The sequence below is a fragment of the Halichoerus grypus genome, chromosome 10, assembly GCF_964656455.1.
Source record: "Halichoerus grypus chromosome 10, mHalGry1.hap1.1, whole genome shotgun sequence".
NCBI classification, from domain to species: domain Eukaryota; kingdom Metazoa; phylum Chordata; class Mammalia; order Carnivora; family Phocidae; genus Halichoerus; species Halichoerus grypus.
In genome coordinates, this window is record NC_135721.1 from 127834340 (window position 1) to 127860162 (window position 25823).

Genomic DNA, 25823 nt, shown 5'->3' on the forward strand with positions numbered 1-25823 from the left:
AACCCGGAAACACGAGGCAGCCGAGGTTAAGTAGACTCTTGCTGCTTTGTTATAAATATATTATGTACATCCAAAACATGACATTAAAATATTACTCCGTGTTACAGAAAAGATATTAAGGCTTTCTATTATTTACATTAAACAAGCAAGCACCTTTAAAAAAAAAAAAAACAAACCAAAACAAAAAAGCCCCATTCTTCCTTCTTGGACATCCCTCTAGCCAGAGGGGACTCTGTGTCCCCTTCCAGATGGCCAAGACCCGTTGCAGGGGCTGCACTCTGTGAAGACATCCTCTGATTAGAAATATCAGCTCTGGCTGGAATCCCATGGGCAGATGGGGAGGGGCAGGGGGGGAAGGGGGTCCAGGCTTGGGCAGGGGAATCCTGCCTCTTCTGGCCGGCTGCCCTCAGACCCTTGCTGCACCTGGCCATCCTTGGGTGAACAGGCTAGGCCAAAGGTGGTGCCTGGGGCTGTCCACCCACCCAGGCTTTCAGGGTCAGTTCGAAGGGCCATGGCAGGGCAATGCTCCAGGCACACATAGGTGTGCCTGGGGGGCTCGTAGACCACTGGGGGCAAACAAAGAGAGACAGAGAAGACGACTCAGTGGCCCCAACGCCAGCCACACTGAAGTGCTGCCCAGTGAGGCGGTGGGGGGGGGGGGCGCGGGCTGGGGGAGTGCAGGAAGTGAATGAGCTTTCCCTCCACCCAAGGAATGGCTAGCAGGGCGGGGCTCCTTTTTCTGCAGAGTCAGGCTTGGAGACAAGAGCAGCTCAGGTGGCTGGGGAGGGGCCAAGGAAAGAAAATGAAAAAAGGGAAATGAAAAATCAGTGGCTCAAGTATTCTGTGTCACGAGGGGTGGGCTGGGGGGTGCCCGGGCCCAGCCCAGGAGGCGTCCTCCCCATCTGGAGGGGCCAGCACGAGGAGGCTGGAATTTGGCAGATGGCTTCGGTTTGAGGGGCTGGGGAAGGTTGGCAATAAGGTGGCAGGCTCCGAGGAGTTATTTGATCTTCTGGGCCCATTTCATGTCGTCTGCCCGAGGCTTCTCGCCTGTCAGGCCCTGGATGAGGTCCTCTAGGCGTCGCCAGAAGCCTATCTTCTCTAGAGGGTAGTTGAGCCAGCCTGCAGTGGAAACAGGGCATGGGGGTTTGAACGGGAGAGCGGCAGTTGAGGAGACAGAAGAAAAGTGTTGGCTTTGCCTGGGGCAGGGGCACCGAGGAGTCAGTCTGGACAGGGCAGGGGACAAGGGCTGACCAAGGAATCTGGGGGTGGGCACCTCCCACCAATGGGCTTAGGGGCTGCTCACACATGCCTTTGTCCCCTCACTCATTCATTTTCTTACCCAGTGCTTATTATGTGCCAGGTACGGTGGCAGCATTTCTTATCACCGGGCTCCCCTGCCACCTCTTCCAGGGAGCCTTCCTTGACCACATCACCCTCCTTTGTTTCGTTACAGCTTTTATGATGACCTGTGACCGTTCTCATTAATTCACCCCCTTCCTGTTTTGTGTCGGTTTTTCTCCGCAACTCCCAACACAGCAGAACCCCGTGTTTTTCCACTGGTGATCCCCTGGCACATAGTAGATGCTCAATAAATATTGCTTACGATCTTACTTCCTCTCTTTTACAGCCTCCCACCCAAATCACGAGGTAGGTACTATCTGTGCCATTTTCCGGATGAGAAGACAGGCTTGGAGGGGAGTCTCCCAGTTAGTGGGTGGCCAAACCAGGATGGATCCTAGGCCTGGCTGAGCAGTTAACCTGATCTCAGCAGGCTAAATTCTAACCCCTCCCCCTGCCCAAGAACATGACTTTCAGACATACAAAAACTATTTTTTGTGGTTCTCAGTTCTGCCTCCAGAAAGACAATGCGCCCCGCCCCCTGCGAAAACCAGGAGCTGTAACTTATCCAGGAGCTATCACATGACAAGCACCTGGCCTCTGCCATAGTGCCATTCACAGCCTGGCCTGGGAAGGCCATACGTAAGGAGGGCGCTGCAGCCCCATTCCGGCGGCGGGGGGAAGGAGCTGATAGTTGAGCCAAAGCCGGCCTGACTTGCTGTCAGGATGCCGAGAGCACCTCAGTCCCACTGAAGTTTGATGCCAGGGGGCCCCAGCAAACCTGCTCCATTCACCTTTGGTACCGGCTCATGAACCCCCAATGGCATGTGGGTCTCCTTACTGTTCCTCAGCCACACCAGGCATGTTCCTGCCTCAGGGCCTTTGTACTTGCTATTCCCTTTGTCTGAACTGGTCTGTCCTGACTTGGCTGCAGGGGTCTCTCTCACGCTGGTTTCCGATTTCTCACCTCCTTCTATGAACAGCTACTCCTGCCTCCTCACTCCACGCGTCTCTGCCCTTTACCCTGCTCTGTCCCCCATAGCATTTCTCACATCTGGACTTGGTCATCTTCCCTCTACTCTGCCCCTAATGCCCTTCGCTCCAGCCATACTAACTACCTTGCAGTTCCTCAAACCAACCAGGCACGTGTGTCCTCCTTCAGGCACTTTGCACCTGCTGTTCCTGTGGCCTGGACTGCTCTTCCTCCAGATCTGCATCATTCTCTCCCTCAGTTCAAATGTCCCCTTCTCAGTGAGGCCTTCGCCGACTGCCTTCTCTCAAGGGGAAAGTCCCGCAGTTCCTTCTCCTACCCTCTGCTGTGTTTTGCTCCGCCACAGTCAGCACGGTTAATTGTACTACTTCTGTACTGTCTGGCATGTCCCCTAGGAGAACAGGAATGCCACAAAGGCAGGGATCTGTGCCTGGTCCTTTGGTGCTCTGTCCTAAGCCCAGGACAGTGTGTGGCACATGGCAGGTGCTCAACAAGTATGAGCTGGCTGGCTGGGTGGGATCACAGCTCTATGAGGTGGGAGGTGGGAGTGGGGAAGGTCGTCCCCCCTCCCCGTACTGCTGTGTCCTCCGCACCTAGAATGCTTGGCACATAGTAGGTGGGTGTGTGTTGTAAGAGCATGCTCCTGCAGGGCGAGGGTTCCAGGACCTCCTCCTGTGACCCCTGCCCGACCGATCCTAGGAGGGAGCTACGGCTGGACGTGGGGACAGCCCATTCCATGCCACCCTGTAGCCGCACCTGTGGTGATACAGAAGTAGGTCTCGTGGGGAGAGACGTGGTGGATGCGGTGGTGTTTGCGTGGCAGGATGACATGCCAGTCCTGCAGGAGGGTGACCCAGCGTGGCAGCCCAAAGTACGTGTGTGACCACTTGTGGATTTGGTTGGTGAAGGTGCCGAAGATGATCAGGCAGAAGATGAAGCACTCCCAGGGGTACAGCTGCTCCAGGGCTTCTGCAAGGTGGGGAGAGGGTGGTGCCCACAGGGCCACACAGTTGTCACCGGGCGGGGCCGCCACCAGCCTGGCCCTCCCCACTTGCCCCTGGGCAGCTCCCAGGCCTCCTTCCACCCTCCCCCATGGTCTCAGGCAAGTTCACACTCCCCTCTGGGCCTCAGTCCTCTCTTCTGTTCAGTGGGCAAATAATGGAGTCAGCATAAGAAATTGTTACAGATCTGGGCTCTGGAGTCAGGCAGAGCTGGGTTCAGGTCCGTGCTCTGAGATTTCTTGGCTATATGAGTTTGGGTCAGTGCCTCTGCCTCTTTGAGTCTCAACTTCGTCATCAGTAAAATGGGAATAAGTCTTTGTCCAGGTTCCCTAGAAGCAGAGCCTGAGACAAGGGTTCATGTGCTCATAATTTATATGAGGAGGAATGCGGGGGGGGGGTGTCCTCTGTTCAGAAAAACACCTGAGGGGGTGAGGGAAGCAGCGGGAGAGCTAAGCAATGATGGGGTTGGGGGAGTCTTGTCAGCCTGATCCTGGGGGCAGCTCGGCTCCACAGAGTTGGTCCCACCCAGAGGTGAGAGGGCTGGTCTTCTGTAGGCTTTTCCTGTCACTTTAGGCTTAGGCTTTAGGCTTATCCCAAGGGGAGAGGTGGGACCTGCTCTGGCAGTTCTCCCAAGGGACAGTGGGGAGTTGTTAGCAGCCACCACTCACGGCAGCCGGGGGATGGGCGCGAGCCTGCGGAAGAGGATACGGGCGGGCACCGCAGCAACTCCTCACAGCTACCCACAGAGGGGGGCTGCTCTAAGGATCCCTGAGGTGTCAAGTTGTTAGAACAAGACCCAGAACAGAGCAAGTACTTATCCCACCCCCGCCACTTCTGCCCACCTGACAGATAAGGTAACTGAGGCCCACAGAGGTGAGAATGACTTGCTTTTTTCCCCAAGACAGGCAGAGCAGAGATCAGAACTCAGAACTTCCTGAGTTCACAGCCTATATTCTTCCGACTAAGCCAGGGCAGCCAAGCCAGCAGCCCTCAGGGCCAGGCAGGTCATGCAGACGGGCAAGGTGGGCCAGGTGTAGGACAGCAGCGGGTAGTGGGGACTGTCTAAGATGGCGACCGCAGCTCAGCTCCCGCCAGTGGGAACGAGGACCCAGGATGGCCAGAGCGGATCGTCCAAGAGAAGCTGGGAACACAGATTTTATGTCAAATATCCCAATTCTACAGGCCGGCAACTAAAAATCTTTTATAATGTTGTGAGGGAACTCCGTCCCCACAGCCCCCTGCAGCCCGCCGCCGGCCGGCACGCTCACCGGGGCTCTGGGTGTGGAACGTGTAGGCCATGTGCAGCAGAGGCAGCAATGTCAGCAGGCAGTTGTCCCCGTTGGTCTCGATGAAGTCGTGTCGGGTGATGGCTGTGGGGTCGATGTGATGCTCCCGGAAGGGTCGAATGAAAGCCTGGGGTGGGGGTGCGGGCGGGAGAAGGGATACATGGGACCAGTCAGCCCGTGGTGGCCAGCCTCTCTCCACCACCTCCTGTGCACACTGGACCCGGGCTCGCCTCCTGGCCTTTGGGATGCCAGAACATTCCACCATGCTACTGATAACGGAGCCCACCTGGCCTTCAGGGTCCCGGTCTAAACAGCTCTGGCAGAAGACAGTCACAGTGACTTACTTGGTGGGGACCTCGGGATGGTACTGCCCCACTTGGGGCCTCAGTCTCCCCATCAGCGGTGTGAGGGGAGTTGGAGACAAGCTCCACCCCTCTTCCCCACTCTAATACAGCTGAGGACGCCCCTCCCAGTGGCAGGCAGGCCCCCTCTATTTCTCCCCCGCGGCCATGCCCCTCCCAGTAACAGTCTCCCCCTCTTCCTCTTGTGTTGGTACGAGCTGTTCCGATGGGGCTGACCCCTCCATCCCCTAGGTGAAAGTGAGCACATGACCCTGGCCCGGCCACTCAGAGCATCTCTCTGCCACAGTGCCTGACAGGGATGCAGGGAGATGGAGTCATGAGAACACGGTATGACCGTCTGTCCTACTGGACCCGGCAATGCTTTACCTTGGTTCTACTTTTGAAATGTTCAGTTACGTGAATCAGTCCCTTTATTTGGTTAAGCCAGCTCATACTGGACGCTGCGTCACAACCAAAGAAGTCTGATAGGAGGCAAAGTTCACTTAACACAAACAGTGAGACGCAGCAGGGCTGGCACAGGAGAATAAGACGTGGCCCCCAAATTCATGGGATAGTCAGAAAGAGACGTGGCCCCCAAATTCGGGGGTTCAAAGCTTTCTGACTATCCCATGCTTCATGCTTTTGCTTCCAGAAAATCCCAGGGGGGTTTCTAGTCTCTTCTGGTCCCGGAGGAGGGGTATGGGGTCAGGCTGGAACGACGGTTTCCGTCTTTCAAACAGGGAAACAGGAGGCTCAGAGAGGAAGGGGACTCACCCAAGGTCAGACAGCCCAACCCCCTGCTGGGCGGCAGGGCTGGGTCAATATACACACCTTCCCCACGATGGGCAGCTCCACGGAGCCCCAAGTGTCAGCTCCCCAGTGCACCAGGCCAGACAAGAAGTCAGCAATGAGAGCACCTGCAACTGTGGACAAGAGGAGGGTGAGGTGGGGGTGGGGGACCCCCAGGGGGGCAGTCCTGCCCACCCTCCACCCCACAGTAGGGAGCCCCTCGTTCATTCACTCGCCTGCTTGCTCACTCACTCATTATGGGGGGGTGGTGTCCCTTCTCTACTTGGGATGCTTTTCTCCCTGTGAATGGAGGCTTTGGGATAACACTCCTGTCCCTTTACTTGCTCTGCCCAGGGAATATGTGGGGACTCATCTGCCTGGTGAGTCTGGAGGAAATAAATTGGGCATGCGCAGGTCAACTCAACTTCCCCTATTAGGAGCTGCCTGTGCCCTTCTCTGACCCTGATCCCTCCACAGAGGGAAGCCCGCTCTACTTCGGTGTTGCCAGTGACTAGATGGAAATGTCCTTCTGGGGTCTGGTGTCGGAAACACCTGAGGTGCAGACAGGAGCCACGCCTTCCTCCCCAACCTAGCTTTTGTCACAATAAATGTCATGATTTGGCCTCCGGAAGCCTTTTCCTTGACTTTGTTCTCCCTGTGTTCGGAACTGGACCGGGGTTCCCTCAAAGACCCCAACACCATTCACTTACTTGAGGGTTCAGGATAATACAGAGGTTAAGAGCTGTTAGATCTGGACTTAAATCCTAGCTGTCTCTCACTAGCTGTGTGATGTTGGGCATGATACTAAGCTCTCTGTGCCCCAGTTTCCTCTAGATGGATGGGCATGGTCATTATAAAAAACACAGCGGCTGCCATTTATTGAGCACTTTCAGGGCCTGACCCAAGTGCTTTACGTGCTTGATCTCAGTGGATTCTCAGTCTGGTCCAAGCTGGTACCATCCTCACGCTCCCCTTACAGAGGTGGGTAACGGGAGGCCTGGAGAACAGAAGTGACTAGACAGAGGCCACAAAGATGGCAAGTGGCACAGCTGGGCTCTTAACCTGCCTTGAGGTCCAAATTTATCACAGCAGGATGCACCACCACCCCTGCACAGGGGGGGAAACTGAGGCAGAGTGGCTCGCTACCTGTGCAAGGGAACGCCCCAGTGCCGTCCCCCATCACTCTCCCTGCTCACTGCCATCTCAGCCCTCCTGGCTCATTCCCTTTCCCCCTGCACACCCTCACACACCTCTGCATCTCTCTCTCTCTCTCTCTCTGCATTTGCTGCTCCCTCTGCCTGGAATATTCCTTCCCCAGGTGTAGCAGAGCATACTCCTTCACTTCCTCCAGGTCTTTGCTCAAACATCTGCTGGGGACACCTGATCTAAAATTATAACCACCCCCATCTTCCAGCATTTCCTGTCTCCTGTCTTTCTTTTTCTCCAAGCACCCATCCTTGTGGACTTCACTCCTGTTTGCTCATGGTCTCAAGAACGTCAACTCCACAAAGGCAGCGGTTTTAGTCTTTTGTTTATGGCTTCATCCCAGTTCCTGGCACTTAGTAGGGGGTTCAGTAAATATTCCTGGAATTAATTAATGCAGACTACTAAAGTACAGTGCTTGGCACATAGCAAAAAGATCAATTGTTGTTCTTCGGTCATTTTGTTTATCAAGCAACATTCGGTGAGGACCTACTGTGTGCCAGGCTCTAGAGCCAGAGATGCAGCAGACACTAAGCTCACTGTCCCTGGGGCAGAGTGATGGGGGGGCGGGGGCGGCGGCAAGCTGTAAACCACGCAGGCCACGAATGCAGTTTCGAGTGGCAGTACGTGTAGTCTGTTGGATCACAGGACTTCAGGCAAACCCTTTCCCTCCTCCTCCCCAGGCTGGTTCTCCCTGTGAAATCTTCTGAGGCCCAGCTGGGCCATTTAAGGGTTCTTTGAGTTTTGCTGGGGTCCTCAGCTCCTTGGTGACAGGGGACCAGGGCCTTGGGACACTGTGGAGGCTGCAGAAAAACCCCTAGATGCCATCCAGGCTGGGCAGTCCTGCTCCTCAGTGACAGTGCTAGGAGGGTGGACCTGGGCTAGGGGGGTAGGCTGGAGAGACAAAAGCCAACAACGGCTTCTTCTTCTTCTTCTTCTTTTTTTTTAAAGATTTTATTTAGGGGCACCTGGGTGGCTCAGGTGGTTAAGCGACTGCCTTCAACTCAGGTCCTAATCCCAGGATCTTGCTCCTTGCTCATCGGGGGGTCTGCTTCTCCCTCTCCATCTGCCCCCTATCCCCAACTTGTGCTCTCTCGTTCGCTCTCTCTCTCTCTCAAATAAATAAAATCTTTATTTATTTTTTAAATTTCATCCATTTATTTGAGAGAGCCAGATGTGGGAGTTATATTCCCCAATAATGCATTTTTAACATCATTGACATAGGGCCTGGCACACACGAAGCGCTCTGTGATGTTAACCACTATTATAAATACTGTTTTTCTAATATTTTATTATTATTATTTATTATTATTCTTGTGATCTGTAAGGATTGAATGCTTAGGACGATTAAGGAGATAAGACGTGTAACTGGCTTAGGACTAGCCTTGGTACAGTTTAGGGATTAAGAGAGAGAAAACATTTAAGGTGCTGGTCCAGGGCGTGGTCCCTATAAGTGCTCAATAAATATTGAGTGAGAACAAATAAATAGCTGGCGACCTGGCCCAGAGTAGCAATGCAGGCATATGTCTGCCTAGAGGCTTGTGCGTGAATGTTAAGCTCGACTCCTAGCAGCTGCACCTGGAAAGCACCCAGACATCCAACAGCTAAATTGATAAATGCACTATGGTACATTCAGGCAATGGAGTACTGCTCAGCAGTAAAAACGATGTCCATGAGAGAGATAAAGCAGGGAGATGTGACCAAGAGCACCTGCAGGTGGTTAAGCGTCTGACTCTTGATTTCGGCTCAGGTTGTCTCATGGGTTGTGAGACTGAGCCCTGTGTTCTCAGGCTCCATGCTCAGCGGGGAGTCTGCTTCTCTCCCTCTCCCCTCCCCACCTCCCCTTCTCAAGTAAATAAATAAAGAAAAAGAAAAACTCCAGGGGCACCTGGGTGGCTCAGTGGGTGAAGCGTCTGCCTTCGGTTCAGGTCATGATCTCAGGGTCCTGGAATGGAGCCCGGTTTCCAGTTCCCTGCTCAGCTGGGAGTCTGCTTCTCCCTCTCCCTCTGCTCCTCCCCCTGCTTGTGCTCTCTCTCAAATAAATAAAAAGTCTTAAAAAGAAAAGAAAAACACCAGACAAATCCCATAGAGGGGCGTCCTATGATACCAGGGCTCCTCAAAACTGTCAAGGTCACCAAAAACAAGGAAAGTCTGAGAAACTGTCACAGCCAAGAGGAGCGTAAAGGAACATGATAAATAAATGTGAGTGGGATCCTAGATGGGATCCTGGAACAGAAAAAGGACACGTTAGGTAGAAACTAAGGAAATCTGAATAAACTATGGACTTTAATTCATAATAACGTATCCATATTATATGGTATCTTGATTGTAACAAATATACAGACACTAATGTAAAATATAAGATGTTAACAATAAGGGCAGCTGGGAGCAGACAGTGTATGGGAACTCTTCGTACTACCTGCTCATTTTCTGTAAATCTAAAACTTTTAGTAAATAAAATCTATTTTTGAAAAACTGCATCGTCTTATTTCACGTCCATAGTGATGGGCCCCAACACATCCTGACTTTCCAGGGGAGAAAGGACACTCGGAGGGTAAGGGCAGTCGGGGCTGCGGGTGAGTGGCTGGGGACCATCGTGAGGGCAGTTCACAATGATGCCGAGCCTTCATGTCCGGGTCTGAGAAATGGGGACTTTAATAGCACTACTTTCCTTAAGTACAGTAGGTTAATAAACTGGGCTAATGCACGTGAAGTCAGTCCCTGGAACATGGTAAGCGCTCCCAAGGCAGCTCCAGGGGTTACCTACCTCCCCAGGCCTCAGTCTTGTCATCTGTCAAATGACCAGCACCTGGCCTTTGCAGGCTGCCAAGCAGGGAGGGATGTGTGCTTTGGGCAGATGTTAGGAATTATTTTTGGAGAGAAGGAGCACCCCTCTCCCTGGGCTCTGTGAGCCCCAGGCCTCTGCAAGCGGCTGTTTCTAGAGCAGTGACTCCAGGAGTCATTGGCCTGCTGCCTGAGGAGACTGTAATGGGGGGCAGGGGTGGCCAAGGCAAACACACAGGGCATCTTTGTCCCGGTGCAGGTGGCAGCGGCTAGAGCTGGCTCATCCTGGGGGCAGCTTGGGCCTGGTCAGCACCCCATGTGCAGGACATTGGAATAGGGTACAGGATGGTGAATAACTCACTTGGGGCCACCCTGACCCACTGGGTGGGGCCTTCATCTGGCCACAGGTCACCCAGCTGTGCCTTGTTAGCCCCCTCCCATTTCAAGGCCTGGCGCGGAGACTGTGAGAGCAGCTAAGACTGATGCGATCATGCCTGGGGGGCTCAGCCGGCTGAGTGCCTGCCTTCGGCTCAGGTCATGATCCCAGGGTCCTGGGATGAAGCCCTGCATCGGGCTCCTTGCTCAGCAGGGAGCCTGCTTCTCCCTCCACCTGCTGCTCCCCTGCTTGTGCTCATATGCTCTCTCTCTCTGACAAATAAATAAAATCTTAAAAAAAAAAAAGAAGAGGGGCGCCTGGGTGGCTCAGTCATTAAGCGACTGCCTTCGGCTCAGGTCATGATCCCAGGGTCCTGGGATCGAGCCCCGCATCGGGCTCCCTGCTCTGCGGGAAGCCTGCTTCTCCCTCTCCCACTCCCCCTGCTTGTGTTCCTGCTCTCGCTGTCTCTCTCTCTGTCAAATAAATAAAATCTTTAAAAAAAAAAAAAAAAAAAAAAGAAGAAGAAGAAGCGATCAGCTGAAGGCAGGCTGCTCCGCAGGAGCTGGGCCAAATCCTGGCTTTTTTTTTTTTTTACCATCTTTCAGCTTGACTCCTCACCTGACCTGAGGCCAGGTGACCTCTGACTTCACCACCAGTCTTTGCATTCATTGTGCTCCCTTGCCTGGAACACCCCCTCCTCTACCAGGCCTCCAGAAACTTCTACTCACTCCTCAAGGGCCAACTCAGAAGCGCCCAAGCTCTTCCTCCACTTTCCCCAGGCACAGCCAATAGCTCAAGGCTCCCAGGGACATTCATTTGTTCACATTTTCACTGATGACAACACTGTCCTTGTCAAGGTCACTGACGGCCTCCACGTGGCCAAATCCGGTGGTCCCCTTGCTGTCCCATCCTGCTGGTCTGCTCCGCGGCCACTCCTAGTTGACCCCCAAGTCTTCTGGAGACACATTCTCCTTCTGCCCTCTGCAACCCCTCCCGCCCCCTCAGCTGGCTCTTCCTCCTTCCCCCACAGCCTGGAGGCACAGGGGCCTTGGGCCTCTTCTCCGCCTGCACTCAGCCCCTGGGAGCACTCTGCCAGCATCCGAGCTTCAAATACCTCTTCTACTGAGAGGACTCCCAGATTTCTATCTCCGGCTGCCTTCCCGGACTCCACACTTGGATTTGCAATTTCCTGCTTGGCACCTCGCCCTGGCTCTCAGGCAGGCAGCTCAAGCATCTCCCCCCAAGCCGCCTCTTCCCACCCCTGTTAATGGCCACCTTGTCCCTTCCATGAAAGCCCGAGAGTTGCCACCGACAGGCCCTCTCTCACCTCCACAGCCGAGCTGACAGGACACGCTGGCCGCTCGCCTCGCACAGCTCACCAAAAATCTGATGATTTTTCACCGCCTCCACTGCCCTACCCGGTCTGGGCCACCATGCTCGCCTCCTCTCCGGTCCTCCCTGCCCCCATCCATCCTCCTTGTAGCTCACCAATGGCCCCTCGTGGCCTGTAGAACAAAACCGCGAGTCCAGACCACGGCCCTGCAGTCTACACCCCCTCCTCCCACCTCTGAGCTGCCACCAACTACTTTTCCTCGGATCAACCTTCTCCAGCCACACTGGCTTCCCATCTGTTCCCCGGGCACACACCAGCCTCTGGGCCTTTGTACCTGCTGTTCCCTGCTGCCCCTCCCCCAGATACCTGCCTGGCCTCTTCCCTCGCCTCCTTCAGGTCTCCCTGCAAATACTTTTCTAGAAGGGCCTTCCCTGCCTGTTCTCTTATCTTGGTTTTGCTTCCCAGCATTGCATCGTTGGTCCATGTTTATTAACTGGGCACCTTTTCATGCTTCCGCCTCCCCTGGTTTCCAGGGCCTGTCAGGTGCCGGGACCTCTGGGGAGACAGTGCTGGGCTAGAGGCAGGCCCTGCACACTGGCACGGCACCTGGCCTCCTGCGTGTTAACACACAAATCAGGGTGGCTACTTAAATCGATTAGGGACTTTGCAAACACCACTATCAGGAGATTGTCTGCTCTTATCAGCCCAGAGGCAAAGGTGTGGGATGGGGGAGCTGGTGTCACATGCTGTGACTGGACAGCCCGAGCTCCTGAGCCAGGGATGGGAAGTTCTGATCCCAACCAGGGAAGGGAGGTGGCGACCTGCCTGGGACACCCAGGCTCCTGGCTCACACAGCACACACCTGGGCTCCCACACGTTCTCCTCCTGGTGCTAACTGGACGCTGTCCGGCCCCTGCTGGGAGAGGCTGTGGCTTAAGAGCTGGGCAGGTCTGGACGTATGATCCCAGACTCGGCTGCTGCCCCGGGGACGGCCAACTGGCATGTCACCTGGCCTCTCAGAGGCTGGTGATCAGAGCCTCCTCACTAGGTTGACACCAGGAGTTAAAAGTGCCCAATGTGCAGCTCGGTGGACAGCAGGCACTTGGGAAATACCCGTTGCTAAACAGAGCGCTATGTCGGCGGGCCTCCCCCCCACCTCTGCTCGGTCACGGGTCCCGCGGCAGCGACACACACCTGCATTTTGCCCATACAACAGCCCGAGGAGGCAGGTACCGCAAGCAGCCCCAAGGTACAGATGTGGGAAACAAGGCTCAGAGATGCAACAGCACCTGCCCAAGGCCCCACAGCCACGAGGTAGGAGAGCTGGGCCGGGGCCTGCTCGTCACCACCCCAAGATGGGGCACCAGGGCTCACGCTGGCCACATTCCTGCCCTTGAATGTAGTGCCTGGAGGCCGAGAGGCTGCAGGTGAGGTCCCTCTCACCCCTGGGCAAAGGGGGCATGTGTGGCTCCTGCGGTGGGGCCCAGGCTCCCCAGCACCGGATGGGTTAACTCCTTGTCCTCCAGCTGGCCCAGCCCCAGCACAGGCCCACCCCACCGCAGACCCAGATGGCTCAATTAGCCAGCCTGAGCACTATTGGCTTAGGCGACCAGAGTGCTTTTAATGAGATTGTGGGAGCTGAACACTTGGGGAGGGCCAGGAGGGCGGACCAAGGGCACAGATGCCCCCTCCGCCTGGGAGCCTGGGGCAGGGGAGGGGCTGAGTGCCTGAGTCTGACGGCAGAGGGGAGGCCGGTGCGCGGACAGGAGGGAAACGAGTCACCCCAGGACCTGGGAGTGGAGCTGGTGGATGAAGAACTATGTTGTGCTTCTGGCTTGAGGTGTGACGCTGGCCTGCCCTTCTCTAAGCCTCGGTTTGCTCATCTGGAAAATGATGACAAGTGTAGCATCCGACTCCCCGGCTGTGGACGGGGGAGGCCTGACCAATGGGAAACACGAGTAGGTACTGTAAGTTGAGGCTTGCTCATTCATTCGTTCCCTGATTCCATAAATATTTATCAAGTACCTACTGTGTGCCAGGCCTCATGCTCGGGGCTGGGCCGCAGCAGTGAGCACACAAGAATGTCTGCTCGCAGGGATCTGAGATTTGAGTGGAGGGAGACAGATACCGAGCAAATAAATATATTGTGTAACAGTATGCTGAAGTGATGGTGTATGGTTGGGCTGCTATTTTTGAGGGGTAATCAGGGAGAGCCTCCCTGAGGAGGTGACCTCTGTGTAGAGACCCAGATAAGGAAGTGAATCAGGTAGGTGTCTGTGGGAAGAGAGTTCCAGGCACAGGAACAGCATGTGCAAAGGCCCTGAGATATGAGTGTGTCCAACAGTGCATGGTGGAGACACAATGAGGAGGCCCGTGTGGAGGGAGCATGCTGTCCCAGAGAAGAGTGGAGGGAGATGGTGTCTGAGGAGGAACTGAGGAGTCGGTGTCTTATTCTACGTATACAGAGAACGGGGGTGTAGCATGACCTCACCGAGGATCTACCGCGATCCTTCTGGCTACCAGCGAAGAACGGACAGTGGGGGCAAAGGGGAAGGTTGGGAACCAGGGAAGAGGTTCCCACAAAAGTCTGGGCAGGAGAGGCCAGTGGCCGGACCAGAGTGAGAACGGTGGAGGTGGAGAGTAATGTTTGGATTCTGGGGCTTCTCCCTCTCCCTGCCTCCCACTCGTGCTCTCTCTCACTCTCTCTCTCTCAAATAAACAAATAAAATCATTAAAAAAAAAAAAAAAAGTAGAGCCAAGGGCATTTGCTGAGGGCTGGATATGGAACGGAAGACAAAGAGAGGAACTGAGGATGATGCCCAGGGTTTTGGCCCAAGTAAGAGGAGGAACGGAGGTGTCACTGAGACAGAGGTGGGGTTCCCACAGCACGTCCTTGATTCGCATGTGCACACAGGCACGCACACACACGTGGGCATGCACAGCCACACACCGTGACCCACGTGTGCAAGTTGCCATCAGAGTGGCGCAGACAGTGGGTAGGTCCCTGACCCCCGTGGAACCCGAGGGAGGCAGAGAGCGGGGCCCTGGGCACTCACCGACACCCAGCATGACGAGGGGCGTGTGCTCCCAGTGGGCCAGCAGCAGGAGGTGGACCAAGTTGTGGACGATGAGGCTGAGGCACAGGACGACGCAGCACCACTCCTGGAAGCGCTTGCCTGCAGGGGCAGGAGGCCAGAGGGGAGCGCGGGGCGGGTGGTGAAGGCCGCGGGGCTGGGACCAAAGCCAGGCAGGGCCGGACCTGTACAAGCTCTTCCATGTGTTCACAGTCTAACGTGCTCGGCACAGGTTGAACACAGGGGCTGCCACGAAGAAAAGGCCCCAGCCTACCCATTTCACAGATGACGTCACTGCCAGCCTACCCATTTCACAGATGACGTCACTGAAGCCCGGAGAAGGGGAAGAGTCAGCCCAAGGCACCGGCCCATGAAGCTGGCCTTGCACAGGCCAATTCTTTGGCAGAAAGGACCAGAACTTGTCTCCTGGGCCCTTGTGGGCTCTTTGGAGAAGCTCCAGGGAACTTTAATGAGCTTTTTTTTAACTGACCTCATGGCATCACTTGTCCCCTTGTGTACATAATTATTTGGAGGTGAAGGCTACCAACACCTTTTAACCCTAGAGGATCGGATCCTGTCCAACATCCATCAAGCAAGGCTCCAATGAGTCAGGGATTTAGGAGAAATGGGCCTTGGTTACCATTTCTAGGGCTCCTGCCAGGAGCAGGGGGTCTGGGAGCACGACACAGGACATGAGGGGCCGCAAACTCCCAAAGCCTCCAGGGACCAGGCAGGTGACGTGGAGTAAGGTGGGTTGCGTGGGGGCTGTGGGATGTGGCACCCGTGCCCTTTGTGAAGGAGGGTCACTAACATGCGGACTCCTGCCAGGTGGGAGGGCGGGCCCAGGGTGCCCGAGCTTCTTAATTCCCAAGAGAAGCCAGAAATCAAGACATGGGTGTGAAATCTTTTTAAATCTCCTGCCACATATTTTTAAAAGCCATGTGAGCTCAGACAAGCTGATTCACTCACTGCAGCTCCGTCTGAGGTGTCTTTTGGGGGGGGGTCTCAACACTGGAAACAACGGAAGTGTCCAGTGCCTGGGGGATCAGCCAAATTAATTTGGTCCATGGCATCCTTGCAGCCAGAAAAAAATGCCTGGGCGGCTGTTTACACGTAGACATGGAGGTGTCCAGGACATACCGGTGAGTGCAAAAAAGCAAAGTGCTAACCAGCAGCCATTTATGTAAGAAAAGAAAAAGCTACCTGGTCAAGACTGGCTTTCACTTAACCCCCTTGGAATTTAGTATTTGTGAATGTTCTCCTCTACCAAAAATCCTTTGTAATTTGTAAATTAAAATTTAAAAATATAAAAGGGAAGGAAAACATTGCGTGGGTGGTGCACATTGCAGCACAGGAACCCGGGGGATACTGTTTTCCCAGGCAGCTGGTCCCAAGGGCATGGAAGACCCTTAATGATAATAATTTTCTTATCATTAGTGTTTAACATCTACTGAGCCGTTGCTATGTGCCAGGTGCCTACTGAGGTGATGCCAATCTGCAGCTCAGAGATCAGAGGGTCAGAGTGGTCCCAAGGAAGTAACCTAAGGCTGCACAGCTAGCAAGCTACAGACTAGGATCCTATGGCCGGGCAGGTCCTTGTGAGTGATGAACACTTGAAGGGGACATGGCAGAGAGAGAGGGGTCCTCCTGTGTCTGTCCTCTCTTAGTGCTTGCTATTCCCTTCACTCGCTTCTGACCTGGAGTGACTCTGGCAATGCCCTTGCAGACCTCCACCTCCAGGAGGCCATCCATGATGCTCCCTCTGACTCTTGGACTCCCCCCGGCATAGGGCTGCCCCTATGACATCCATCTTCCCTGACCCAAATGTGAACTCAGGAGGCCCAGGACCATGGCCGGCTTGCTCACCAGGGCCCAGGCACACAGCTGGTACTCAATAAATGCCCGTGGAATGAATAAATTCGTAAAGAGAATCTTAGAGGACAACTGCCAGGCTTTGTCTGTGGGGGCACCTCACCAGAGCACCTTCGAAGGCAGTATCAGGCATTGCACTGCTCCTGCTAGGGAAATAGGCCCAGAGCGAGAGAGAGAGAGAGAGAGAGAGAGAGGGCGTTGGCCAGGACCTACAACAGCACGCTGAGCCCTGGGCCAGAATCAGAACAGCTGCCCTCCCTTTGCCCATAAAAAGACCAAGGGTCAGAGGGGGAAAGGGCCGCACCCAGGGTTGCATCCCCTCGGCCCCCTCTTGTACAGATGAGGACGCTGCGGTCCAGCAGGGGCGAGGACCCCGACAACAGCCCCACAGCTACAGATGGGGGCCTAGAACCTCTCGCATCCCACTTCTTAGTGGCTGTTTCCCTTGGGCCATGTGACCCTGTTGCTCCAGCAGCCCCGACCTGGGGTCACTGTAATCCAGCCCAGCATGGCCTTCCCCTTTCTGGTTCCTGTTTGTGGCCCAGGCCTGGACTTAGAAGCAGAAGTCAGCAGGGGGCAGGTGGAAGGGGTAAGGAAAAGGTGATGCTTCAATGCCAGCCTGCCGGCCTGGCACACTAACATGATGGAGTAACAGTCACAGTGGCCGACGCACACTGAGGCCTAGCACAGCCGGGGTGCCAGGTGCAGCCCACATTAGAGATGCCGCAGACCAGCTCCCTCCAGCACATTTTGCTCTCGGCTTAAAAAAAAAGCTACATTAAAAAAAAAAAATCACCTACAATTCCTAATTTCCTGCTTCCCTTGAGAACACAAGGCTCTGGGCGCCCCAGGCCTGAGCAGCAGTGGCTGCCCGTCCCCATCAGATGGGGCAAGAGCTCCTGGTTCAGCCCAGTCTCCTCCCTTTCCTGTGGCCTCCTATTGGGTGGCTTCCTTTGGGGGCAGCAATCACCAGCATTTTGAGCTGGTCCCTCATTCAAGTCTCAATGCTTCCAGGGATGAGCTACGTGATCTCACTTCCCAGGTGAGGAAACTGAGGCTCAGTGGGTAAAAATGAAGAGCTGGGTTTGGGTCCTGGGCTTGTCAATGGGACACGTTAGCTTGGATGCTGGGAGCTGTCCTGGTTCTAAAGAGCGCCCAGCTCTTTCGGCTTGCCTTGGAGAATGACCTTGAAATCGGAATAGTTTCCCATCTAAACGCCATCTATCTTTGGCCTCTGGAATCTGGATCCTTCCCAGACCAAGTGCTTCAACTTTGATCCATAAAGAATACATCTATAATACTAAGTGGCCCTCACTGAGCACCTACTATATTCCAGTTACAGTGCCAGGGATGAGCTCAGCCAGCCCTTGCCATACACTGTGGGCTGGGGACCATTTGCCCTTTCCTTCAGAGGGAGAAACGAGGCCTGAGAGATGAAATGACTGGTCCAAAGTCACAGCATGGACAGTCAGCCTGGCCGGGCCTGCGAGGTCAGGTGGTCTAAGTAGTGTCACTATACAGATGGGCAGACTGAGGTCCAGGGGGGAGAGAAGGGCTTTGCTTAGGACATGAGCGCTCAGGCCATCTCTGGCAGAGTGCTGGGCCTTGTTTTCCTGAGCCAGCCCCTGGCCTGGCCAAGGTCCATGATCTGGCCTCTGAGTTATGGCAGCGAATGCCTGTTGGCCTGGGGAGGAGATCGGGCTTGTGTGTGGTGGTTATAGAGGGCTGGGAGGAGCAGGGGAGGCCAGGCGTCAGGCCTCAGCCATCTTTGCTTTCCTGAGGGCAGGCCACGGCGGCCAAGGGCTTGGCATCAGGCCCGACTCTTCTTGTTTCAATCAGACAAGCCCTGAATAACCTGCACTTTTGATGGCCCTTGGCGTCGGGGAGGTGGGGGGACAGGAGGCCGAGAAAAGGCAGGAACCAGAGAGAGACAGAGGAACTGAGAGAGGCAAACAGATGAGAGAACAGGAAGTAGAGACACAGAGAAATGAGAAATGGAGAGACAGGAAGAGAGGAAAAACAGAGACATGGAGAGATATTAAGGAGACAGAGAAAAAAAGACAAAGAGCGTGGCCAGAGAGGAGAGACAAAGAAATGGAAAAAGAACAAGACTGAGGGAGACAGAGAGAAAACTCAGCCCAGAGTGGCAGGGACCAGGCCTGGCCTGGAAAGGGGCCCCAGGTCTCTGGGTTCAGTCAGACCCATTCTGGGGGATCGAATCCTTGCCCTGACCCCAAGCTAAGAGATCCTTGTATCCCCCAGGGCCAGAGGTACCTGTAGTTAGCCAGGGTGGTTTGAACAGCTGACTCCAATGACCCCTGAGGGTCCACTCCTGGAGCCCGGGGCACCTGAGATGTGGCGCACACACACAGCCAGGTTTCAGCGGATACCTGCTGGGAAGCCGTGGGAAGCCTTACCTCTGGGCTTGCCCACGAGGCCTGCCAAGCCCACCAGGTCCTTCACAAATCCCGGCACGGGGCAGGCTGCTGCTGTGAACCCCGAACCCAGAGGGCAGCGGGCTAGGGGACCCTCCATGACTCCCAGGATCCGCAGGACCAGGCCCCAACTTCCTGGCCAGACACTAGGGGCCCACAGGAAAGGGCCGAGGCTGCCTCACTCCTTGGCCCTTGCTGTTCCCACCACCCAGTGCTGCCCCGATCAGACTACTCACAGCTCCCTGCAGACACTAGGCCCACTCGCTCTGTCCCCGGCCCTGCACGCATGCTGCCCCACTGACCTGGAACACTGGGCTCCTACACACCCACCCTGGGCTGGCTCCCTTCCACAGTGAAGGTTAAGAACACGGAACCTAGAACATTCCCCTCCTTCCACCCGTGTTCTGGTTCTGGCCCTGCTGCTAACTGTGTGATTGTGGGCAAGTCCCTACTCTTTGCTAAGCCTCAGGAAATGTCTTCAAGATGGACAGGGGGACCATGAAGTGCCAGGCAAATCAAACACAAGCAGTCCCTGGCCTTGCTGACCCTGCCCTCTGGGAGGGGTGGATGCAGGCTTGATCCTAAACAGGACAAGCATTAGGAAGAACACATGTAGGGGCTGGGCTATGAGGAGGCTACAGGAGGTGGGGGGGGGGGGGAGCCTCAGTTTCCTGCCCTGAAAAATGCAGTCGGTACTGAGGGGACACCTCAGGCAGTTGTAGTGAGGATGAAATGAGATCATGTGAAGAAAATGTCCAGCACAAGCAGTGCTAAATAAATGTCAACTATGTTAACTGCCTTATTATTGCTGCCAACTGTCAGGGTGCCAATCCACCTCTGGCCCCAACAATATCAAGAATTCAGTCCTGGAACCCAGAAGCTTCTCCTACTCTCTCCTTGCTCATTTTTCTCCAGTCCATGGGACTCCTTGGTGTTCCACAAACGTTCCGGGCATGCTCCCACCTCAGGGCCTTTGCATTTGCTGGGTCCTTGGTCTGGACCAATCCTTCCTCAATTATCTTCAGGCCTCCCTCCCTTCATGTCTCTGTTCAAATATTACTCACGCGGTGAAGCCTTAACTGCCCCCTCCCTAAAATGTTACTGCCCCCAACAACATTTCACTTCCCCCTTTCCTGCTATGTATTTGCTCCATAATGCTTGCCACCACTGGGCAAGGGAGCTACTTTCCTTATTTACTGGGCGTAGTAAAATACCAGCTCTATTTTTCCTGTCTTATTCACTGCTTTGCCCTCAGGGCCTAGAATGGAGACTGGGACAAAGATGCTCCACATGTATTGAGCCTGGTGCCTCATTTTATAAGTCAGGTCCAGAGAAGGTCGAAGTACTTCTACAAGGCCACACAGGAAAGGAACAGAGACAGAGGGAGGGAGACCTACGAAACTTGGAGAAACCAGTCTGTCCAGTCTCCTGCTTCTCCACTCCTCACTCCTCATCACCTTGCCTCCTCACAGCTCCAAGTCAAGAGGAGATAAAGCCTTTACTGAAGGTTTGGGGCATCTGGAGGCTGTCTGCAGCCTCAGATCCCTGCATGGCTGTTCTTCAGAGGGTGAAGGGCATTTGGGGAAATCAGAACCAGACAAAGACGCAATCATGGGGGAATGGAGAAATGGCAGTCTCTTGGGGGAGCTCAGAATGCCTGAGTATGATTTGGTTGAAAGTGGGCAGGGTTTACCCAGGTGGGCAGAGCTGGACACCAAAGGAAGAGGCCTTTGAATCCTTACCCTCGAGTTTCCGGTGGTGAGTCTGAGGACAAGAGAGGTCAAACGCCTTACTCCAAGACTCCCAGGAAACACCAGACTAATGGGGCAGCACTAGGGAGTGCCTACTGTATGCCAAGCACTGCACCAAAGTGGATGATCTCACTTCCTCTTCCCCCAAACACTAAGGAACAGGTAAACCTTATGTCCATTTTAGAGGTGAGGAAACTGAGGCTCAGAGAGGGAAAGTGGCTTGGCCCAGGTCACACAGCAAGAAGCAGTGGGGATGCCAAGCCCAGCCTATCGCAGGAAGTGCAGGAGGTTTTAGGTCCATAGGCTAGGTGCTTTGGGAACAAGCTAAAGAAACCATGGCATCATGCACCAGGTACCCAAGTCATTAAAAAAAAAAAAAATCACACCCAGAGCATGGAATTGCAAGTCCAGAAAGGGCCTCTGGTGACCTGGGACTCAACAAGAAAGCAAATGGCCCAAGGTCACACAGCCAGTGATGGCAGAGATGGTAATGCAAACCCGGGCCAGTCAGAGTAGAAAGCCAAAGGTGGTAGTGGACCCATGCCCACCCCAGGCAAGGGCTGTGCATGGCGGCTGTCCCCTGGCAAAAGGAAAGATGTCAGAATGTTTGACAAACAAAGCTTGGTGTGATGGTGACATCCAGGCGGAGAGGCCTCCTGCAGCTCCCAGTCACCTGACTCTGGAGTTCTCCATGGCACTTCCTTAACCCCTGGGGACAGAGGGCCCAGGCAATGAGATTCCTTGGGTTCTACTGGAAGTCAGAGAAGAGTGGGAGAGCCGGTGCTTGCTGGAGCATAAATAGTAGGCACAGCAGGAAGGAGCCAGAGACCACTATCTGAGGGCAGAACAGGGGGTAAGGGTCTCTAAACTGTGGTCTGGTTTGGAGAATGGAGGGGGCTGATATACATTCAATGGGAAAGGGGCAAGGGCTGGACTTGGGGTTTGCATACGGGAGGAGCTTAAACTGGAAGATTTACAGTGCCCTCACCACTCGGGATACCGGAATAGAGGAACAGAGTAAGAGCTGAGGCTCCTCTTTGTTGGGGGAGTGGGTGGTCTGTGGCCACTGAAGCTGTAACTAGAATGGGGCTTGGGGGTAGGGCGGCGCCTGGGGCACTAGGTAGCTGGGGGTCCCTGAGTTGCGGTTCCTAGGGCAGGGAGGCTGACGTGCCCAGATTTTGGGGGTGAGGTCACTGTTTGCTGCCCAGAGCCCTGGCTGGGGCACAGATGGGGCCCTCGGCTGTGAATTCCGGATCTGGGGAACCTGGGATGGGATGTGACTTTTAAGAGCCCGGGGGGGAGGGGGGGATGAGAGGAGGCGGGGGGGGGGGAGTGGCAGTGCATGCAGCTGACGGGTTGCCTAGGATAGGGGTCCCTAAGTCTAGGGGCGCTCTTTGCAGCCGCGGATGCTTTGAGGCTAGGATCCGGATCTGGGGGTGCGATGGGGGCTCTCTATGTGGCCCGGGGAGCTGATATGGCAGTTCCTTGATATAGGGATTGTCTGTGCATCTAGAAAGCCCCATGGCTGGAGCTCTGGCTTGAGCTTGGAAGGGGCCCTGGGGTGGGGTCCCCGGACTTGGGGGCGCTATTTGCAAGTTTAGAAGCCGAGGCTGGAGTTCTGCATCAGGGCCTGAGGCTGAGGTTCCGATCTGGGGAACCCGGGGTCGCTGTCCGCAGCCCGGCTGCAGGCCCAGAGGGGGGGCCCGGAGATCTTACCTGGAGAGTAGAGCGAGGCCAGTTCGCGGGCCCCGGCGTGCTGCGCGCCCCAGCGCCGGCAATACGCCGCCTCATCCTCGTCGAGTTCCGGCTGCTGACCCGGCCCATCCTCGGCGCCCGCCATGGCCACTCACCCGGCCCGCCCGGTGCGCTCCGCTGGCGGCGGCAGGGCCGCGGAATCGCGGCGAGATCACGCCGCCCAATGACTGCTCAGCGCCCGGCGCGGCGGAGGCGCGGGCGGGGACCTCGCCCGGCCGCGCGTCACAGCCAATCGGGGACCGCGCCGGGGCCGCGATGGCCAATCAGCGGCCGTCGAGCCAGCCAACCGCGGCGCCGGGGGGCAGGAACGCCCCTGGTCTCAGCTGGGCACGGAAGGGTGGGGCGGCGGCGCGTCCCTCCCCGCAGCGATCCGCCCCCGACCCGGGCCCGGCGTCGACCCCACAGGAACAGCCGGCGCGGCGCCACCCACCTCGCGCTCGGTTTACCGGCCTGTGCAATGGGCCGAGGTCGTGCGCCGCCGGACCCAGAAACAGGCGTTTCTTCAGCACGCACTGTCAAGCGCCTCCTGTGTGCAAGGAGCGCGAGTGGAGGGCGCCGGGCCGGGGCCAGGGAGCCAGCGCTTGGCGGACACTTCGAACAGTGCTCCCTGGCTGGGGCCCCCTCTGCCTGGGCTAGCTTCTCGAGCCCTACCGCGTGCAGAGGTCACGAGGACCGTGCGTCCGCCTACTGTGTGCCAGCTGGTGTTGAGCGCCCGCGAGCCTGAGCCCCAGGACCTCCTGTTCTCCAGAGGGAGAGGACAGTAAACTGATGAGAATGACCTTAAGCGTCACTGTCAGATTTGGTGAGCGCTTAGTATCCGTTAGACGCCGGGCCAAGAGCGAGTCAACAGCCTTTCGTTGACTCCTAATAACCAGTGATGTTGCCTCCTCAGAGTCCCCTCCTGACTTCCCTGCTCAGAGTTGCTCCCTCCTCCAGTCACTGTGACATCATCATGTTTTGTCTTCACAGCGCTTGTCATGGGCAATGAACTTGCAGTTCATGTGTCACCCAGCAGAAAACCAGTTCCTGAGGACCGGGACTTGCTTTGTTCACAGCTGAATCCCCATGTCTGGATCAGCATAGGGCACATGGTAGAAACTCAGTAAACGCTTGCTGAGTGAATTAAGGCTCAGCCCAATGCTTTCATTCAAATCCTTTGCGCATTTAATAATTGGATTGTTTGTCTTTTATTGTTGAATTGTAAGAGTTCTTTATGTGTTCTGGACACTGGACTCTTATCAGATATATGATTTGCAAATATTGTTTCTCATTTTTTTGTGTTTTCACTTTTTGCATAATGTCCTTTGATGCACAAAAATGTTTTTACTTTTGATGAAGTCCAGTTTTTGTGTTTTTTACTTTCTTTATGCCCTAGGTGTCATATTTCCTTATTCTTTCTTCTTCTTCTTTTTTTTTTTTTTTTACAACTTCATGGTATTCCATTGTGTGTCATAGTGTTGGGGGATGGAGCCCCTGCTGGCTTGCCTCAAGTCAAGATCATGTTGATCTGGATTGCTCCATTCATTTATTCATCAGATCTTTACTGAGAATTGCTGTGGGCCAGATACTGTGCGAAATGCTGATGGTACAACAGCAAACAAGACACGTGAGGGCCCTGTCCTCAGAGTTGCAAGAGGGACGGACAAGAAACAGGTAAAAATAATTCATTTAACTAGTTGCCTATTGAATGGATGTTTGGTTGTTTCCTGTCTTTAGATGTTGTAAACTTTTTATGTGATGTCAGTGTTACATGTGAAGGTAGATCAAGACGACACACTCTTGAAGTGGGATCACTGTGATAAATGTTAAATGCCTTTGTCAGTTTGGTAGATATAGACAAACCATCATTAGGTAGGTGGATACCGGGATTAGAATCACATGCGAATATATACTCCCACAGCTGTGTTCAAGAGTGCTTGTTCCCCACAGCCTTGCCAAGGGAGTGTGGCTGTTTAAGTAGGATTAAAAATTCAGCCCTTCAGTTACACTAGCACATTTCAAGTCACCTGTGGCAGGTGGCAAGTGAACTGGATAGTACAGATGTAGCACATGTCCATCATCACCGAAAGTTCTGTTGGGCAGTTCTGGTAAAGAGTTGTGCAGTGACCTTGACTTTACATTTTAATAGGGTCTCTCTGGCTGTCCGCAAGGAATGGACTCAGGGGACTGTGCTGAGCCAGGACCCCAGGAGGAGGTGACAGTGATGGCTCAGGTAGGAGCGGATGGAGGGTTAGACCGGGGTGATCGTGGATGTGGGGGAAGTGCTTGATTCTGGATGTGTTTTTGAAGGCGGAGGGGCCAGGCTTTGCTGGTCGATGAGATGGGGGGGAGTTGAGGGAAATGGAAGTCGAGGATGACTTCAAGGTTCCTGGCCTGAGCCACTGGGAGGATGGAGGTGCTGTTGACTGAGCTGGGGGAGAATACAGTGGGAGCACGTTTGGGGAAGGGGGGAGACCAGCAGTTCTGTTTCGGGCGTGTTGTGTGTGAGATACATGCTGGATGTTCCGAGCAGAGATGTCAAGTGGGCATCGAGTTGTTTTTGTGGCCTTGAGAATGACATGCGCTTTTGGTCACCAAGTTAGAGCAAATCCAGAAAGGAGGGAAGAGGCAGAATCACACACCTAAGATGGGGATGGGTGGGCGGGGCAGAGGTCAAAGGCAGTGATGGGCAATGGAAGGAGCCCAGCCTTCGAAACTTGGAGTCTCACACCTGTTTCCGAGCCTATGTAGGTCCATTTTCCTTCGTTAAATGGAAAAAGAATGCTTCATAGGCTTTAGTAAGATTCACAGTGAACGCAATGAGAGGTAGGCTACCTGGCAGGCAGGAGACACTGCAGAAATGTTCGTCACCTCCCCTGTGTGTTACACTTGACTATGAAGGTGTTGGGATGAGTTCCACACCCTCATCTGACATTGAAGGCCCTGCTGATCTGGGCCCTGCTGACTCTCCAGCCTTGTCTCCTGACATCTCCCACTGTCATCCTGCCGCAGGGCCTTTGCACTCACTGTACCTGCTTCCTGGTGAACGGTCTCCCTGGAGAGGCATGTGGCTGGCTCCTTCTCCTCCTTTAGGTCTCTATTCTCTGGTTCCTCCTGGCTCTGAGACTCAGGCTGCAAAGCTGCCCATGATGGACACCCCCAAGATCATGTTGATCTGGATTGCTCCATTCATTTATTCATCAGATCTTTACTGAGAATTGCTGTGGGCCAGATACTGTGCGAAATGCTGATGGTACAACAGCAAAAAGATAATCTAATTTCAGGTAAGGACCGATGATGTGGAGAAGTGAAGCAGGCTGCAGAGATGGGTGGAGAATGACAGGGAGTGCTTCATCAGATGGGGAGCGGAGGTGTCAGGAAGGCCTCTCTGAGGAGGTGGCAATTGAGCAGGGACCTGAAGGAAGTGAGGATACCCAGAGAAGATGTGCAGAGGCCCTGAGGCAGGAGCATACTTGGTGTGCTCAAGGGACAGCAAGGAGGCTTATGTAGCTGGA

General features: G+C 54.8%; 1 protein-coding gene and 1 long non-coding RNA gene across 5 annotated transcripts in view; one reads left to right on the forward strand and one right to left on the reverse strand.

Annotated features, from left to right (window-relative positions):
* Positions 1–26: 26 nt before the first annotated feature.
* Positions 27–22516, reverse strand: PEDS1 (plasmanylethanolamine desaturase 1). 4 transcript variants are annotated; one of them, XM_036064662.2, is made up of 6 exons: positions 22291–22508; positions 14499–14618; positions 5789–5880; positions 4599–4743; positions 3086–3298; positions 27–1119 (listed from the first exon to the last, which is right to left on the reverse strand). In XM_036064662.2, the coding sequence occupies exons 1-6, from the start codon at positions 22412–22414 to the stop codon at positions 998–1000; spliced, it is 816 nt and encodes a 271-aa protein (XP_035920555.1). In that variant the 5' UTR covers positions 22415–22508; the 3' UTR covers positions 27–997. The 4 variants fall into 4 exon arrangements, 2 of the variants coding, with proteins under 2 accessions (XP_035920555.1, XP_035920556.1); XR_013442079.1 differs by lacking the exon at positions 27–1119 and adding an exon at positions 4219–4471 and having other exon boundaries at positions 3168–3298; positions 22291–22515; XR_013442078.1 differs by lacking the exon at positions 27–1119 and adding an exon at positions 4173–4471 and having other exon boundaries at positions 3184–3298; positions 22291–22516.
* Positions 22517–22645: 129 nt separating this feature from the next.
* The window catches only part of LOC118518124 (uncharacterized), a 219991-nt gene continuing 216813 nt past the window's right edge, over positions 22646–25823 (forward strand). Inside the window, exons 1-3 of the long non-coding RNA XR_013442080.1 lie at positions 22646–23131; positions 23866–23982; positions 24458–24541. This is a non-coding gene — a long non-coding RNA (uncharacterized LOC118518124). The remainder of the gene's footprint in view (positions 23132–23865; positions 23983–24457; positions 24542–25823) is intronic.

Bases quoted from the DNA above. Each gene is read 5' to 3' on its own strand.
- PEDS1 (XM_036064662.2), bottom strand. From the start codon at position 22,414: ATGGCGGGCGCCGAGGATGGGCCGGGTCAGCAGCCGGAACTCGACGAG. The intron at 14,619-22,290 runs GTAAGATCTCCG...CTGCCCCTGCAG, and splicing joins GGCCTCGCTCTACTCTCCAG to GCAAGCGCTTCCAGGAGTGG. The intron at 3,299-4,598 runs GTGAGCGTGCCG...CCCACCTTGCAG, and splicing joins GTTCCACACCCAGAGCCCCG to AAGCCCTGGAGCAGCTGTAC.